The 17236-nt window shown below is 45.8% G+C and overlaps 2 protein-coding genes across 2 annotated transcripts in view; one reads left to right on the forward strand and one right to left on the reverse strand.

Annotated features, from left to right (window-relative positions):
* EIF3F (eukaryotic translation initiation factor 3 subunit F) overlaps window positions 1-17236 on the reverse strand; it is a 288155-nt gene that overhangs the window by 12809 nt on the left and 258110 nt on the right. The gene's annotated exons all lie outside the window — the stretch shown is intronic.
* NLRP10 (NLR family pyrin domain containing 10) lies at window positions 4320-7543 on the forward strand. The gene is made up of 2 exons (XM_012783941.3): window positions 4320-4602; window positions 5787-7543. Exons 1-2 carry the CDS (start codon window positions 4320-4322, stop codon window positions 7541-7543), a joined length of 2040 nt encoding a protein of 679 aa, XP_012639395.2.

Raw genomic sequence — 17236 nt, forward strand, 5'->3', positions numbered from 1 at the left:
CCCAAAGGCAGGGCATACATTTCCCGTGAGAAAGGTGCTCTCTCAGGAAGAAGAGAACATCTTAACATCGTGTAACCTACAGCGTTACATCACAGTGTGGCTCTGTTGGATCGGGACCAGCCCTTCCTAATCTCGGCTTTCTATCCCTGGGGAACTGACTTCTTTCCCTCTAACTGCAGCTCCATTTCTCATTTATGGACCTTGCCCTTCACGTCAGAATCTGGCCCTGACCTCCGGCTTCTCTCTTTGCCTGTGTTTCATACTCCTCTTACTGGGGCTACTGTATTTGGCCTTTCTGGGTAACCCCCTGCTTTCGTCTCACCACAGGCCCTTTTATCTCAGTGCAGGCTGCAGCCTTATCAAGGTTATGTCAGTCCTGTGAACAAGCCCCAGACAAGCAAGGCCTGAGCAGGCCACGGCACCCCCTTCCTGCCTGAACACAGAGATGTGCTGGAGAGCCTTGGGCTTGTCCTTCATCCCGGGCACTCAGGAACACGTGGTAGAAAGCAAACTTCCGAGTTGTCCCCAGGACCACTGTAATTTATCATGTGCCTTGCCTGCCTGTTCTTCTGACCACCGTCTTGCTAGCACTGGCTAAGTCCCCTGGGAGGCTGAAGGCCTCCTTTTCCTTCAAGGACATGTGTGATACCCTTGAGAAAAGACAGCCTCTAGCAGCAGAGACAGATACCTCCAGAATGGCTATGGGGCCCCTGTCTCAAGAGGAGTTTTGAGCTTCCCAGTCCCCCGTGCTGGCTCCATCAGCACTGACCAAGGTGTAACGCAGAAGACAGTGACCACCGGGAGGGCCTGGGAGCACCTTCTCAAAGGGCCCTTGCACAGAGGGGAGGGCCGGGGGCTGGGCCCTGCCCGTGTCAGGCAGAAGGAGGCCTGGAAGCAGGATGGTGAAGGTGTGTACCCAACTTTGCCTTGGTACCTGCCTCCCTCATGGGTGGGGAAAGCTGTAATAAGGGCAGGGAACTCTAGTAGCTTGACTCAAACTCCAACTCATATGTATTTCTAGTTACCCTTGTTTCTCCAGAGTTTGCTGTCAAGAAAAACTATAGAGTGAGTGTGTAGAGGGTGTGTGTGTGTGTGTGTGTGTGTGTGTGTGAGAGAGAGAGAGAGAGAGAGAGAGAGACCATGCCTTAGTTTCATTTGTGTCTTTCTGACTTCCTGTTTTGCCTGCTCATGTCTTTTCCTGATATTTCTGTATCTCTTCTTTGACTCTTCATGCTGTTATCTCTGTTTCCACCCGTGGTCTCTGTCTCTTTTGTCTCTACCCTTTCCCTTTCTGGTATTCAGTGGCCCCACTTCTTAGTTTAGCCCATAGCCAGGCCAGCTTTACAGGAAAGGAGGCCTCATTTCATCTCTGGCCTCCACCCTCTAATTAAAATGGATTCTTATGCATTTGTGGCTCTCTGACCTTTATTCTAAATACTATGTGTACTGTATATCACTACCTTTTGATTCATCAACTTTAGGTATTATCTATTGACTTCCTATTCTAGTACATTCTACCACTATCCTTTCAATATGGTTATATTATAAATTTTAGATAGATCAATATTCAGTGGTGGCATTATTATTTTTTATTCTATTTTTATAGAGACAGGGTCTTGCTCTGTCACCCAGGCTGAAGTACAGTAACTCGTGACAACCTCAAACTCTTTGGTTCAAGCCATCTTCCTGCCTCAGACTCTTAATTAGGTGGGACTACAGACACATGCAACTGAGACTGGCTAATTTTTTAAGGAAGTTTTTTAGAAATGGGGTGGGGAGGATGTCTCACTATGTTGCCCAGGCTGGTCTTGAACTCCTGATCTTAAGTGATCATCCTGCCTTGGCCTCCCAAACTGCTGGAATTACAAGTGTGAGCCACTGTGCCTGGCCACATTATTATTTCTCTGCAAATATTATCCACACCTGAGTGTTGTAGTTTGCTATTATATTTCTTGTCTTATTTTTTATTTTTCCTATAGCTAGTAATTACCTTATTTTACTTTCATTTCCTTAGTTTTCTTGGAACTTGCTGCTAGTTTTTCCCACCTTTGAAGAGCCTCTCAGCAGGCTCTTTCAGAAGGCCAATAGCATCAGGTAACTGGTCTATCCTCTTCTCTTGGAGACATTCTTTTCTGGAGAAACCCACTCTGCTCAGGACTTTCGGGGCCCCTCTCTCTCCAGGTGGGCTACCCAGCTCTGCCGGGAATTTGTTTTCCTCTTTGTTTGGATTCCTATTTCATAGAGTTCCTGTCTTCTTCCTTTTTCATTTTGGTCGAGCACATTCTCTAGTTGCTTCAACAACATAAAGAAATGGTGCCACGAGTGAGGATGTGGTGGAGACAGTGCTCCGACTCTTTCGTTTCTCTAGTGAAACTGCCCAAGCCTGGCCTGGGCTGGGTTGCAGAAGTGGGATGGGGCCCTAAGGGAGCAAGATGGAAAGGCTGCTGGGCTCTTTTCCTCTTGCTGACAGAGCAATTCATGCCTTCGGCCCCTCCCTGGTTTCTTAACTTTATGGAGGAATGAGGTCATGTCCCCACTGGCGAGCAGTCGCTCAGCCAACGGAGTGTGTGGGCATTTCTGCTTCACAGCGGCTTGGTGGGTCCTTCTTGTGTTCCAGCCCCACGTGTACGTGTGTCTGGGGGTCACAACTATGCTTTTAATACTGCACCAGCAAAGATAAGTGAACTAGTGGGTTTGGGCTAAGAGAACCCAGGCATGGCCCGCAGAGCTGTCTGACCAGAAACGGGATCTGTTTCATCTCGGCCCCCGGAGTCTTGCTCACTGGGCTCTTGATTTGGGGAGCTGAATCATCCTGGCCTCACCTCCAGCTCCCCCGACTGAGCTGGGGTGAATCGCCCACACTAGACGTCTCCTTGGCAGCTTCTAGTGTTGCCATCTCTTCTTTCCTGAATGAGCTTTGCCAACATCAGAGAGTTGCAGGGGAGCCCTGAGTCTTCTTATGCAGTGGAGGCTTTGCTGTCAATCACCCTTCTTTACCAGGCCTGCTTTTCCAAACTGGCCTGTGACCGGCAGCCAAGGTCCCATGTGTCCTCACACGTTCCGGACATTTCACTCTCTTGTCAGTATGTGGCCAAAATGCTTATATTTGAATTGCAGTAACTTTCTCCATTCCCAAATACTTCTTTGAGCACCCCTGGACAAATGTGACATTGTACTGCTGAGATGGATTCCCCATTGGCCTTAGATCACAGGTATAATTCTAGGGCTTTCTATTAATTGTTGTTTTTCCTTTTTCAATGACTGCCACCTTGCCCTCATGTTAGTACCATGTTTTAAGCACAGCTCAAAATCCTGCTGTCCTTTCCCTGCTACTTCAGAATGTATAAATGTCTCCAGTTTCTGGTCATACTTAGCCCAACTTCCTGGATTCTGAGTCTGTTGTCTGTGCCTTTATTTTTTGATTCTTTCTGTCTCTCTCCATCCACCCAGGTCATAGACCACAATTTAAATCCCACCTCTTTGCCCAGTGGCCTAGCTCTGGAACACTCTGGAAAACCATTTTTCTCTGACGGCTGAATTTGTCATCTGCAGTAGTACCTGAAATGGTTTCTGCAATGACCAAAAAGGACAATATATGTAAACCACCTGGCAGGATGTAGGTACTCAACAGGAGCCGTTCCTCTTCTGATCAGTGTTTGGACGTGTCTCTTTATCTGAATGAGAAGACTTCCCACTTTGAATCGTGTGTGGCTGATTCTATGCGGCTGACGTGTGAGGCCCGTGTGCATGTAGAGTTTGACCTTCTTGTCGCACCTCAGCAGTCCCAGCCCAGCAGAGGTTCACATGGCCAGGGACAGGCTCAGTTTGACAACTTAAAACTGAAATTTAGAAATAAATTTCTTTCCTAACCCATCTATCTAAGGAGCATAGTGGGCCTAAAAAAGAATGTGTATGAGAGGGAGAGAAGGAAGGAGGGAGGAGAAAGAGAGAGAGAGATGTGGAGGGGGGAGGCAGAGAGAGGTAGGGAGGGAGAGATGGGCAGAGGGAGGGAGAGATGGACAGAGGGAGGGAGAGGCCAACACACCCAGCGTACCTTCCTATTTGTTGACACAAATGCCTGCTGACAGATGCTACAGGTCATCTGGCAAAGAGGCAGAGAGGAATGACTAGGGAAATTCCTCTGCTGTCTCATCTGCTCACCTTCCTTGGAACTTTGCACACCTCTCATCTATCCCTCACCTCCACTCTGCAGCTTGCCAAGCACCCAGCAAGGTGCCTTCAGGCTGCTCTCCTGTCAGCAGCGGACCTCTGCTCTCACTTCCTTCTCCAGGTCACTGGTCTGAACTTGACCCTTCACCATGGTCCTGGCCGAGGACCCCCAGAAGGCATTGCTCTGGGCCCTGAGTGACCTGGAGGAAGATGATTTCAAGACATTAAAGTTCCACATACGGCATATGGCCCTGCCTGAAGGCCAGCCCCACCTGGGCAGAGGGGAGCTGGAGGGTCTGAGTCGGGTGGACCTGGCAGATAAGCTGATTTTAACTTATGGAGCACAGGAGGCTGTGAGAGTGGTGCTCAAGGTCTTGAAGGTCATGAATCTGTTGGAACTCATGGACCAGCTCAGCCTCATTTGTCTGAATGGTGAGTGTGGAGGGGAGAGGGGAGGGTGGGGTGGTTCTGGGGCTCCCTACTCCCATGGCATTTCTAGAGACTCCTATGGCTAGTAGTAGTTTGTGCCTTCTGCCATCCTGGCCTCTGCCTTCCTGGGTGTCTCCCATGCCCCAGGATCTCCTGGGTGGTCTCCAGCTGAGAGTTCTAACAACTGTGAGGTGGGGCCTGAGCTGAAGGTAGGGGTTTATGTATCAGAAAACTACAGCATCTTACAGCCATAACATCCCATCTCCTACCGCCAGCTGCAGTGTCAGAGAAGGGGACTGTGTGAAGAAAAGGGCTTAGAGAGCTGGGATGGTGCTGGTGATGGGATTTCCACCAACCAGGAGAAATGGCCTCAGGGTGCAAGGCTTGGGACCTGCCCCAGCTGCTTCCTGGCAGGCAGCTCTGGCTGCTTCTTTCAGTCTTCTGTGCCTGTGATCTCTCACGGAACCACGCTAGAGAGTGGGGTGGGAGCAGAGCCTCCTATTCCTTCTCGTGGGGTGCTGGGAAGGAGGGAGGATCTGTCGGTGCCTGTGCTCCCTCCCGTAGGCTCCTTTCATGCCTCTGCTACAGAAAAATGGGAGGGTGTCATGGACTCCAAGTTGCAGCTGCTGCTCAGCAGCTGGTTTATCTTTAGCTTCTGGCCCGTCCTTTCCCAAGAACAGGCTTCTAGTCCCTCTCCACGCTCTGATGTTCCTTCCCTTTCTCCTCTCTCTGTCTCTACGTCTTCACCTGGCAAGATTTCCCATGAACACCCAGACATTTATGCATTGTCACACACAGAGACTTTTGCATTTACTCGTATTCTACAAACACATTTCGTGATGCCCATGGACATGCCTTCCTGCACAACATGCAGCTTCCACGAGCACATTCTTAAGAGCACATGTGGATACAAACATCCACACACATCCCACAAATATCCACACACAGACAACACACCCTCACACACCCACACACATGTGCACATACACACCACACACGTGTGCACACACACTTATATGCACATACAGGGGCCTCTCCTTATGAAGCCAGAACTAGAATCTTCAGGGAGATGCAAGTCAGGAAGCATAGAAGAAGACGAGACCAAAAAACAAGTCGAAGTTTAGAGGGTCCATCTCGCCTTTTTAAGATCTCATTTCACCACCTAACACTCCATTTTTCTTGCTCAGATTACAGAGAAACATACCGAGAGTACGTGCGCTCCCTCGAGGGGAGAGAAGGGGGAGTGGGCAGCAGCTACATTCAGCTGCTCCTAGTGGCCAAGCCCAGCTCAGAGAGCCCAGAATCATCTGCCTGCACCGTCCCTGAGCAGGAGCTGGACTCTGTCATGGTGAAAGATCTATTTGGTTCAGTGGAAAAGCCAGACTCAGCCCCATCATCAGTGGTGCTACAGGGCTCGGCTGGCACTGGGAAGACAACCCTGGCCAAGAAAATGGTGCTGGACTGGGCCACGGGTACCCTGTACCGAGACCGGTTTGATTATGTGTTTTATGTGAGCTGCAAAGAAGTGGTCCTGCTGCCCAAGGGCAAAATGGAGCAGCTCCTCTTCTGGTGTTGTGGGGACAGTCAAGCCCCTGTCACAGAGATTCTGAGGCAGCCAGAGCGGCTCCTGTTCATCCTGGATGGCTTTGATGAACTGCAGAGGCCCTTTGAAGAACAGTTGAGGAGGATGAGCCTGAATCCCAAAGAGGACCTGCTGCGCCGTCTAATTGGGAGAAGGATACTTCCCACGTGCTCCCTGCTCATCACCACCCGGCCCCAGGCTTTGCATAATCTTAAGCCCTTGCTGAAGGAAGCGTGCCATGTCCATACCCTAGGCTTCTCTGAGGAGGAGAGGAGGAGCTATTTCAGGTCCTATTTCAAGGATGAGGAGCAGGCCAGGAAAGCCTTTGAAGTTGTAGAAGGAAATGCCGTTCTCTACAAAGCGTGTCAGGTTCCAGGCATTTGCTGGGTGGTCAGCTCCTGGCTGAAGAGGCAGATGGAGAGAGGCCAGGCAGTCTCGGAGACTCCCAGAAACAGCACTGACATCTTCATGGCCTATGTGTCCACCTTCCTGCCGTCTGATGACAACGAGGGCTGCAGCGAGCCCTCCCGGCACAGGGTCCTGAGGAGTCTGTGCTCCTTGGCCACGGAGGGGATCCAGCACCAGAGGTTCCTGTTTGAAGAAGCTGAGCTCCGGAAACACAATTTAGATGGCCCAAGCCTGGCTGCTTTTCTGAGCAGCAACGATTACCAAGAGGGACTTGACATCAAGAAGTTCTACAGCTTCCGCCACATCAGCTTCCAGGAATTTTTTCATGCCATGTCCTACCTGGTGGCAGAGGACCAGAGCCGGCTGGGGGAAGCGTCCCGCAGAGAAGTGCAAAGGCTGCTGCAGGAAAAGGACCCAGAAGGGAACCAGGAGATGACCCTCAGTGTGCAGTTTCTGTTGGATATATCGAAGAAAGAGAGCTTCTCCAACTTGGAGCTAAAGTTCCACCTCAAAATTTCTCCCTGTATAATGCAGGATCTGAAGCACATTAAAGAACAGGTGGAATCTCTGAAGTTGAACAGAACCTGGGATTTGGAACTCTCGCTGCACGAGTCTAAAATAAAGAGTCTGGTAAACAGTATTCAGATGAGTGACGTGTCGTTCAAGGTAGAACACTCAAATGAGAGGAAGTCCCATAGCAGCAAGTCATTTTCTGTGAAAACCAGCTTGAATAATGGACAGAAAGAAGAGCCAAAATGTCTTCCTGTGGGAGCACAGAAGGAGGTTTCTCATGGAAAAGGCGGTGGGGCAGAGGAACCAGACAAGGACGCTGGGGGCAGAGAAATGGGGACAATAGCACTGGAGGGTCAGAAGAATGGGGGGATGGAGGGACAGGAGGATGGGGAAAGACCCACAGCAAGTAAAACAGATTGGAGAGCTGAGAGATCAGAGTAAGGGGTACTAGAAGGAGTGAAGGGACACCTAGAAAAGAGAATTAGATGACAGAGGATCAGAAGACTTGAACACAGGACCTGGGCAAAGGCCATGTGGGATGAGTCTTTAGGAATATCCCTATTTACCACCTGAAAGGTGGTCTGACTTATATAACCCATCTAACAGAGGAAAATAAACTATCAGGAAGTAAGAGAAATAAAATCATAACTACCCTTTGTTTAATTAAAACACGTATGGCCTACCTTGTTATCTGTGAGTTGTTTCTCAGCCTTGAGAAAGTTCCTGAGCAGATGGTAGGAGTGTGAACTTCCCCTTCTTCCTCAGGAAGAGACAGTTTCAGATGCCTACCCCTATCGAGAAGAAGGAAGAGACTATTAATAATTTCTGCCATCAGTTTGCTATGTGAGAAACAGGAAGAGCCAACACACCAGCTTCACAGCTGCTTTTGTTATCAGTTACCTGAAACAGAGAGGAAAAAAGGGCTTTTCTACCCTTTAAAAGCACTGAGCAACTTTCCTCGCTGCCCGACACTTCTTTCCTCCCTCTGTGTGTCGTGGTCACTCTCACTCTCTCTCTCTCTCTTTCTCAGAAAAATAAATAAACTTTCACTTCTGTTTATCCTAATCGCTGTCTGAGAATTCTTTTCTACCCTGTGCACGGACTTCACACCGTAACATTGGGAGGAGAAACTGAGTCACTTCTCTGCCTCCATACAAGGAGTTCCTTTCTCAGCTCACTTCTCAGCTTCTGTCTTGAGACTCCTTCCTCCCCTGCTGCACAGCTCACAGGATTTCATTCTCAGTGTCCTCATTCGGAATTTGGTATGTCTCTAGGGCTTCTGAGATTGTCACACACTCGAAAAAGAGTGGGCAGTTCTGTGGTTCAAACGCTGCTACTGTCCGACACTCTCGGAAAGGTGCCTGAGAAGGGTGCGTCCTAGCCACCTCTTCCCGGATGTCACCCAGACCCAGGGATGCCTGGCACGGGGAAGCTCTTCTCTGGGTTTCAGTCTGGACCAGGACTCGGGGACACCGCCTTCTGGCCAGCACCCTAAATTTCGTTTCAGGTCTGACTCAGAACTCAGGGATGTCCAATGTCTGACCAGCACCTCCAAAGTCGTCTAGCAGGGGATGCCCCACTTAGGCTTTTGGTGTCAGTGTCTCGATTTATGACCACTCCTAACGTCCCTCCCCCCTTTTTTCCTCCTAGTTGGCTTCAGGAGCAAGATTACATTACATGACAAGGAAATTTGTCCTAGGAATGGATCTCTTAATCATAATGCTATTCTGCCGCTCAACCTTCTGTTGCCACTGGCACAGCAAGGGGGTCTAAAGTTCTCTATGTTCAGGCCTTCTTTAAACTTGCCAGAAATCCTAATCGTCACTCTGCCTGCTACTTGTTACTCCTTATTCCTGCTTCTCTGTCTTCGCTTTCCAGATAAGGTTCCTTTTTCAGCTCCACCATTCCCCTTCCTCCTCTTTGTTCTTCTTTGTCTCCACCACTCTTGCCCGGCGAACAGGCTTCCTCCCCGCCTGTACACCAACTCCCTCTTTGAGAGGCTGCGGGGTCAAAAGACATTGTAAATCACTCAGAGCCAGCATAAAATTCCAGTCCTTTTCCTTTCGTGACTGTCCTCTTTACTATTTAAGTCCTGACACCTGGGAGGAACAATTCATCCTGGCAATGCACTTCATCTCCCAATCGGCTCCCAATATTCGGCATAAACTGAACAATCTTGAAAAGAGGCCTCAGACTCCACAAGTGGAACTTTAAGACTAGCTGTTGAGGTCTTTGATAACCAGGATAGGGACAGGCGAGAGGAAAAAGGGGGGAAGCACGCCCACAACAAGGCCCCGAGAGCAGAAAAACATTTTCAGATGGTGGCTACCCCAATAGGAGAGGTTTTTCAGAGACTGAGATACCCTGGAGGCTCAGGCAAGAAGATGCCAGGACCATATCCTCCTCCAGGGAACTACACCTTGTTTCCTTTACAACCTGCTGTAGAGAAATGCCCCAGGGAGTGGCGCTCACAGCTGGAACTGGCAGAGGCCCCCTGAGCAGGCATCCCTACCCCCACCGACCTTCTAGGACTACTTCAGTCTGATGGACAGAGCCCGGCTTCAGAACAAGCTCAACTTCATCACACTGGGATGGCTGGGCCTGGGGTAACACCCTCTTTGTCACAGGTACTAACAACAGAGCCACTTCCTCTGCTCTTCCTGGATTTTCAGGACCTCTGTTTCCCTCTCCTATCTCTATCATCAGAGTAGAAGGTAAAATATAACTCCCTGTATATTCCACAGCCTCTCTACCTGCTGGGAGATGGAGTCTTTACCCATTCCCTTCTGCCTTACCCAGACTGGGTAAGCATATTAAGAACAGATGGAATCTATGATGTCTTTCAATAGGTGAATGGACAAACTATTGTATATACATACAATGAAATATTATTCAGTGATAAAAATATTCTCTAGCACGTAGACTAAAAGAAACAAGCTATTAAGGCATGAAAAGATTAGGAGGAGTCTTAAATACAATTACTACGTGAAAGAAGCCAGTCTGAATAGGCTACCTACTGTATAATTCCAGATACATGACATTCTGGAAAAGGCAAAACTATTGCAAAAGGTCAGTGGTTGCCAGGGGTTCAGGGAGAGTGGGGGACAAATGACTGGGTGGAAGCACAGGCACTTCTATGGCAGCAAAACTATTCTGTATGATACTATAATGATGGATACATGACATTAAGCATTTTTCAAAACCCATAGAACTGTACAATACAGTGAACCCTAATGTAAACTATGGCCTGTAGTTAATAATAGTGTATCAATATTGCTTCATCGATTGTAACAAATGTACCATGCTAATGCAATAGGTTCATAATAGGGGAAACCTTGTGTGGGGGTGGTGATAGTGGAGAGGGAACATGGAAACTTTCTGTATTTTGTTTTAATCAGCTGTATTGAGGTATAATTGATATAAAATAAACTGCACATATTTAATGTATACAATTTCATGAATTTGGAGAATTTGGACATGTGCATACATCTGTGAAACCATCACCACAATCAAGGTAATAGGCATAACCAGCACTTCTAAAAGTTCTCTTGTTTTTCTTTTTTGTGATAAGAACACTTAATGTAAGAGGTTTTTTTAGACAGGATCTCCTCTGTCACCCAGGCTGGAATGCAGTGGCACAATCATAGTTCACTGCAGCTTCGAACTCCTGAGCTCAAGTGTCCTCCTACCTCCACCTCCTGAGTAGCTGGGACTATCGGTATATGCCATCATGCCTGGATAATTTTTAATTTTTTTGTAGAGATGGGGTCTTGCTATGTTGCCCAGGCTAGAGTGCAGTGGCATGATCACAATTCATTATAGCTTCGAACTCCTGGGCTCCAATGATCCTCCTGCCTTGGCCTTCTAAGTAGCTGGGACTACAGGTGTGCACTACCACATTTGGGTAATTTTTAAATTTTCTGTAGAGAAGGGGAGGGTCTCACTATGTTGCCCAGGCTGGCCTCAAACTCCTGGCCCTCCTGCCTAAGCATCTCAAAGCACTGGGATTACAGGTGTGAGCCTGTGCATTCTGCCCTCTTAAACATTTTTAAAGTGCATAATGCAGTATTATTGATTATAGGTGGGCACTCTGCTAAATTTCCCTCTATATCTAACATTGCTCTTAAAAAACTAAGGAAATCTGAATATAGTATGGACTTTAGTTAGTAAAAAAGTAGTTAATTTTCTTCACTGATATATAAGATATTAAAACATATTCTGGGTATTAGTCCTTTATCAGTTATATATTACATATATCTCTTCTTATTTTTTGGCTCATTTTTTCAGTCTCTGAAAAATTGTTTCTGTCTTTTGATGAAGGAGTCCTTAATTTATTCATATTTTCTTTTATGATTAGTGATTTTATTTCTGTTTAAGAAATGTTTCCCATTCCAAGATTAGATATTCTCCTATGTAAGCTTCCAGGAACTTTGTTGTTTTACTTAATAAATTTAAACCAGTAGGAATTAATTCTTGTATATGGTGTGGACAGGGATAAAGTTTTGTTTTCTCCCAATAAGAATAATCAGATGATCTAGTACTATTTATTCAAGAGATCAATCTTTCTCCACAGTTCTATAGTACCATCTTCCTCATAAATCAAGGATACATAGGTGTGCCTGTTCTGAACTTTCTTTTTTTCTTTGATCTATTTGTATATTCTTGTGGCAAAACCATGCAGTTTTTATTATGGCAGTTTTGTAATAAGTCTGCCATTTGGTAGTTGAAAGTCCAACAACTTTTTCTTCTGGGCTTTTTGGTCTATTTTAGGCCCTTTGCATCTACACTTAAATTTTAGAAGCAATTTTTCAATTTCTAAGAAAAACATTAGGATTTTAGGGTTTCGGTTGAAATTGCATTTAACCTATAGATCAAATCTGGGGGCAATTGACAACTTTATAATATTGAGCCTTCCAATCCATGAACATATATAGCTCTCCTTTTACATGTATTTAATGTCTCATAGCAATATTTTGTAGTTTATATTTTTTGACATCATTTGATGCAATTATAAATACTAGTCTTAAATTTTTATTTTTCTGTTTTTTACAAGTAGCTTTTAATCAATTTAATACAATTTTTTTGTATATTGATCTTATACACTGTGACTTTCCCCAATTTACTTATTTTTTAGCAGTTTAAGAGCAGATTCCTTGGACCTTGTATTGACACAATTATGTTGGCTTCAGATGATGCCAGCTTATTTCTTCATTTCTAACCACTGTACCTCTTTTTGGTGCCTGTTGTGTTTATCTGTAGATTCTAGTCTTCTTTTCTTTCATTAGACTTTTCTTGAATGTTTAAAAATATCTTTGCTAGGTGTGCTGGCATATGTCTATAATCCTAGCACTCAGGAAGTTGAGGCAGGAGGATTGTTTGAACCCAGGAGTTCAAGGCCAGCCTGGGCAACATAACAAGATCATGTCTTAAAAAAAAAAATAATATATATATATATATATATATATATATAAATAGTTTGTAATTCCACTCTTTTAGATATCTTCTTCAAAGATATCAATTATATGCATTGGATTTTCTTTACTTTCCAAGTCTATAATTTTTCTGTAGTCACTTAAGCCTTTCACTTTTTGTTTTATTTTTCTTGATTCTTTCTGTTTTCTTGTTTGTAATTCCATTCTTTTATATCTCTTTTTCAAAGATATCAATTATATGCATTGGATTTTCTTTACTTTCCAAGTCTATAATTTTTCTGTAGTCACTTAAACCTTTCACTTTTTGTTTTATTTTTCTTGATTCTTTCTGTTTTCTTTTTTCTTGTTTCTGTTATCAAGTTTACTTATAAGTGAATTTGGTATTAATAAATACAAAAAGCATCATTCATAACAAAGATAAACAAATACCCAAAAACCAACTCTGCAATAAAACCTATTTCAGTAAGTATCAAGAAAAAAAATAGGCAGATGATTTGGTGCAGCTTTCTTAAGGAATCATAGAAGGGATAGGGTTTTAAATAAGGATGGCAAGATCAATAATCAAGAAACACTATCAGTTCTACAGAACTGGCTGATTCTGCAGCGTATGTCTTTGAGGTCTTAAGAGCACCCCAAAGAAGTTGCAACTAATGGCATGTATCACCATCACACCAACAGAGTCCAGCTGAAATTCAAATTAGTCATGTTTTGCTTCATGGTTTTTCAATATTTCTGTTGTTGAAACCACAGGCAGTTTCAGTTTAGGTCAGTTACTCATCGCACAAAGATCACAATGAGATTGCCAAGGAAGAAAGGAATTTTTAAGGAAACAGACATCTTGTCAGGAGAGTGGGAGAAGCTGCCTCAAACCCAACTCTCTGACTAACAGAGGTAATGAGCTTCTAAAGGAGCCGCCACGTGCCTTGAGGCAGGTTGCGGTGTAACTAACAAGGGGCTACATATATTGGGGGCAGGTTGTGGGGGATCATGAGTCTTCAGAAATCTGCCCAGGGACCTTCAGAATCTTAGTTTCTTTGTGTTTTAGAAAACCCACACACTGGGAAACAACTCAAAAGGTCAAGTGGTAAGTTAAGGGAGAGGATTATATATTATAAGTTAAGGGAGAGGTAAGTTAAGGGAGAGGTCATTGAATTTGTTCGGCGCCGGCTGGTTACATTTCTAGCACAGGACATGATGTGGAACACAACTCACAGTAGCAATAAAAAATATCCTGTTGTTGAATAAAGGCAAAAATGTTTTAGACTGTTAATCTTTCAAAGCTTTAAGCATTCCTATTTAAACAACATTTAAAACAATTTATACAATAATTACACTGGCAAAGATTAATAGGAAGACAAAGAAGTACAAACACGTGAAATGATGTATTAGATTAAAAATTATTTTGCATCGATCAATCGATGTTAATATTGATCCTTCTTGAATTTGGACTAACTATCATAAACATTACATGCAGTCTGAGGATAGTCCCCTGTTACAGAAAATACAAAATGAAACAAAACTAAAAACTAAAATTGGGAAACAATGGTTACATTCCAAAAGATGTATTCAAGGATATGCTTTTGTTGCCGCCCAACCAGGTTCATTTGCCCACTGTCCAAGAAATAGGCAATATGCTGAGCCAGCAGGTTTTATGGTAGAGTCTTTATTCCCCATAGTGCTAAGCGGGGAGACAGGAACAATTTCTCAAATCTGCCTCTCTGAGAACTTGGGAGACTAGGGTTTTTAAGGATAGTCTGGTAGGCAAGGGATTGGGCAATTAGGTTTGTTAATTGGGGCAAAATTATAGGGGTGTAGAAATTGTCTTCTCATGTTGCTCCAGTCCCTGGTGTCACAATTCCAGTTGAGTTGGTTTCTTGTTCTGGGCCACTGGACTGGGTAGGTCAGTCAATCCACTGGAATACTGGGCCTGGAAAATATCTTAAAAACTACCTTTGGGTTTCAAAAATGTGATGTTTGTTATCCATGGAGAAAGTTAAGAATCTTTATGACCATCAGCTGCTTAGCTATGGAGTGGCAATTACAGGGGGACAGTTACTAATTATTATCATCATTTTTAGCTAGGCCTTTACCACAGTTATCGCCTTGTACCCCGTTATTGAAGGGTGGTTTGACTTTCACTAATGGGGGTGATTTGTCTGTCCTTTCTTTGAGAGACCTGTTACACTTTGCTGAGCTTCTCTGACTTTGTCCAGAAACATCAGTAGTGTGATCAGCTCTTCCAGAACCTGTTTGTGCATGTTTGATGCAAAGATTCAGTAGCTACATTTTATGAACAGTGAGTGGACTGACTGAGTTATGTTTTTGGTCATTAGCAATTACTGCATGAATGGCCACCAGACAGATGACATAAGCTTTCCAAACACTGCTCTTGAAACCGCCCTTTATAAAACTAATAAGAGGCCACAAGGTGGGACCTGTGGTAGGGGAAATATGATAATACATATAACCAGCTATTGTTCCCTAACTTGCTTTCCTATAATTGCTTATGACTCAGGACTCACATAGTTGATGCTCATAAAGATTCTTGGCTTTCTTCATTGCTCCCATAGATCACATCACACTTGTGAAACTTGATACGAAAATGGCGGGTGCTGGGATGAGGCCACTTGCTGCCTCCCCATCGCTCTGCATCTCCGTGGGCCAGCGCTGCCCGTGGAGTTGGAGGGCATGCTGCTGGGGCCGGCCCCACGGCAGAAAGCTACCCAGCCGCCAGTGTGCGGGAATGCCCCCAGGCCCACTTGCTGCTGCCTGTTTCCGGCCACGGCTGCTTGCGTGATCCTGATTGGGTAATTTTTGAATCCCACTGTTTTTGATTGGATATTAAAGCTTGTTGATTGGATGTTAAAGCTTGATGTTGATTGGACGCTTTTTGAACCCTACCAAGGGTATAAAAGTAGGAGGAGAAGCGGGCAGAAGGGGGCAGAAGACAGAAAGAGAGCTATAACACTAGGTGTGCTGAGCCTGCTGTGGAAGAATAAAGACTGTTCTCCAACTCTTCGTGTGCCGCTCGGTTCTTTCCCCAGTCAAGAGCTGTAACAAGAATTGTAACGCTAGCTGTACACATTGCCGCAACAAAACCTACAGCTAGTTTTTTTTTTGGTTTTTTTTTTTCCGAGGCAGAGTCTCACTCTGTTGCCCCGGCTAGAGTGCCATGGCATCAGCCTAACTCACAGCAACCTCAAACTCCTGGGCTCAGGCAATCCTTCTGCCTCAGCCGCCCAAGTAGCTGGGACTACAAGCATGTGACACCATGCCTGGCTAATTTTTTCTATGTATTGTTAGTTGGTCAATTAATTTCTTTCTATTTTTAGTAGAGATGAGGTCTCGCTCTTGCTCAGGCTGGTTTCAAACTCCTGACCTTGAGCGATCCACCCGCCTCAGCCTCCCAGAGTGCTAGGATTATAGGCATGAGTCACCGCACCCGGCCTACAGCTAGTTTTGAGGTATCTTCTAGGCCCTGCATTCTGGTGGAATGGCTGACCCCCCCAGACCCATGGTCCAGACCCCCAAAACCCCTCCCAGTTGCTGCTGTGCTGTGCTCCACAGGACTCCAGCTGAAACTGTGCACTGGCTCATAAAGAAACAGTGCTCTGGTGGACCTGTTCCATCTACCCCTTCAGTTGCTGCAGTGTCCTCTCCCCTACCCCGCCATGTGTGAGCTGAAGCAGTGCCCTGTCTCCTGGGAAAAAAGTGTCTGGGCCACACAGAGTAGTCAGCCTCTGGGACCCTAAGCTGAAGCTGTTCCCTGCACCCCAGGGAAATGGTGCCTGGGCTTCCCAGAGCAGTCATACCTCTAGGTCTGAGCTGAAGTGGCACCTTGTCACCTGGGGAGTTGGTGCCTTGGCCAAGCTGAGTAGTGATGCATCACAGAGCTGAGCTGACATAGTATCCCACATTCCAGGGAAACAGAGCAGTGCCTAAGCTTAGACACCACACCCTACAGGCCAAACAAGTGTAGTTCTCTGCTTCTCTAGAGCTGAACTAGCCCCCTAGAGTCTGAGGTGCTGAGACACCCCCTTCCCATGCTATAACCAGTGCCCCCAAACCAGCTGTGCTCCCCCATTCTGGGGTCTGTGCTGCCACTACACCTTTCACACAGAGTCTGGGACACTGCCAAGTCATACTATCTCAAGGTTTAGAGTCACTACTATATGATGCCTCATGCCCTGGGACCTGAGTTGCCACTGAATCCTATTAGCTCTGGTTCCTGAGTTCCAGCTGTACCCTGCTCCCTGGGCCCAAACCTCCACAGCACCCTTTCTTTCTGAGAGTTGGACCAGTGCTGTGCCCTGTCCACCAGAGTTAGAATCATAGCTACAACCTGACCCCTTAGGACCAAGCTGTTATGAGGTGCCTCAGAGTCACAGATCCTGGCTTTGTGGTCAATCTACATCCAACCTGGTCACAGACAGTGAACCTGCACATGAAGACTCAGGTTCCACAATAGGTTCATGAGAGCCTGAGCCTAGGACCCCAGCTCCATCGCTGCTCCAAGCCCTTGCACTTGGAACCTAGCACTGCTGAAACTGCTTGTAAAGCATGTGTGACCTAACAAGACAGATCCCCTCAGCTAAGTCTGTCCATTATGGTGAAGATGAGAAAAGGAGTGTCCTGAAAGTTCTTGCCACCAAGGCCCTTAACAACCTATGTCACCACTGCCACTGCCACAAACTTCTATAGC

The sequence above is a fragment of the Microcebus murinus genome, chromosome 4, assembly GCF_040939455.1.
Source record: "Microcebus murinus isolate Inina chromosome 4, M.murinus_Inina_mat1.0, whole genome shotgun sequence".
Taxonomy (NCBI): domain Eukaryota; kingdom Metazoa; phylum Chordata; class Mammalia; order Primates; family Cheirogaleidae; genus Microcebus; species Microcebus murinus.

What these genes read in the sequence shown, in the direction of transcription:
- NLRP10 (XM_012783941.3), top strand. Translation starts at nt 4,320, where the DNA reads ATGGTCCTGGCCGAGGACCCCCAGAAGGCATTGCTCTGGGCCCTGAGT. An exon ending in CAGCCTCATTTGTCTGAATG is followed by an intron (nt 4,603 to 5,786) that starts GTGAGTGTGGAG and finishes TTTCTTGCTCAG; the next exon opens with ATTACAGAGAAACATACCGA.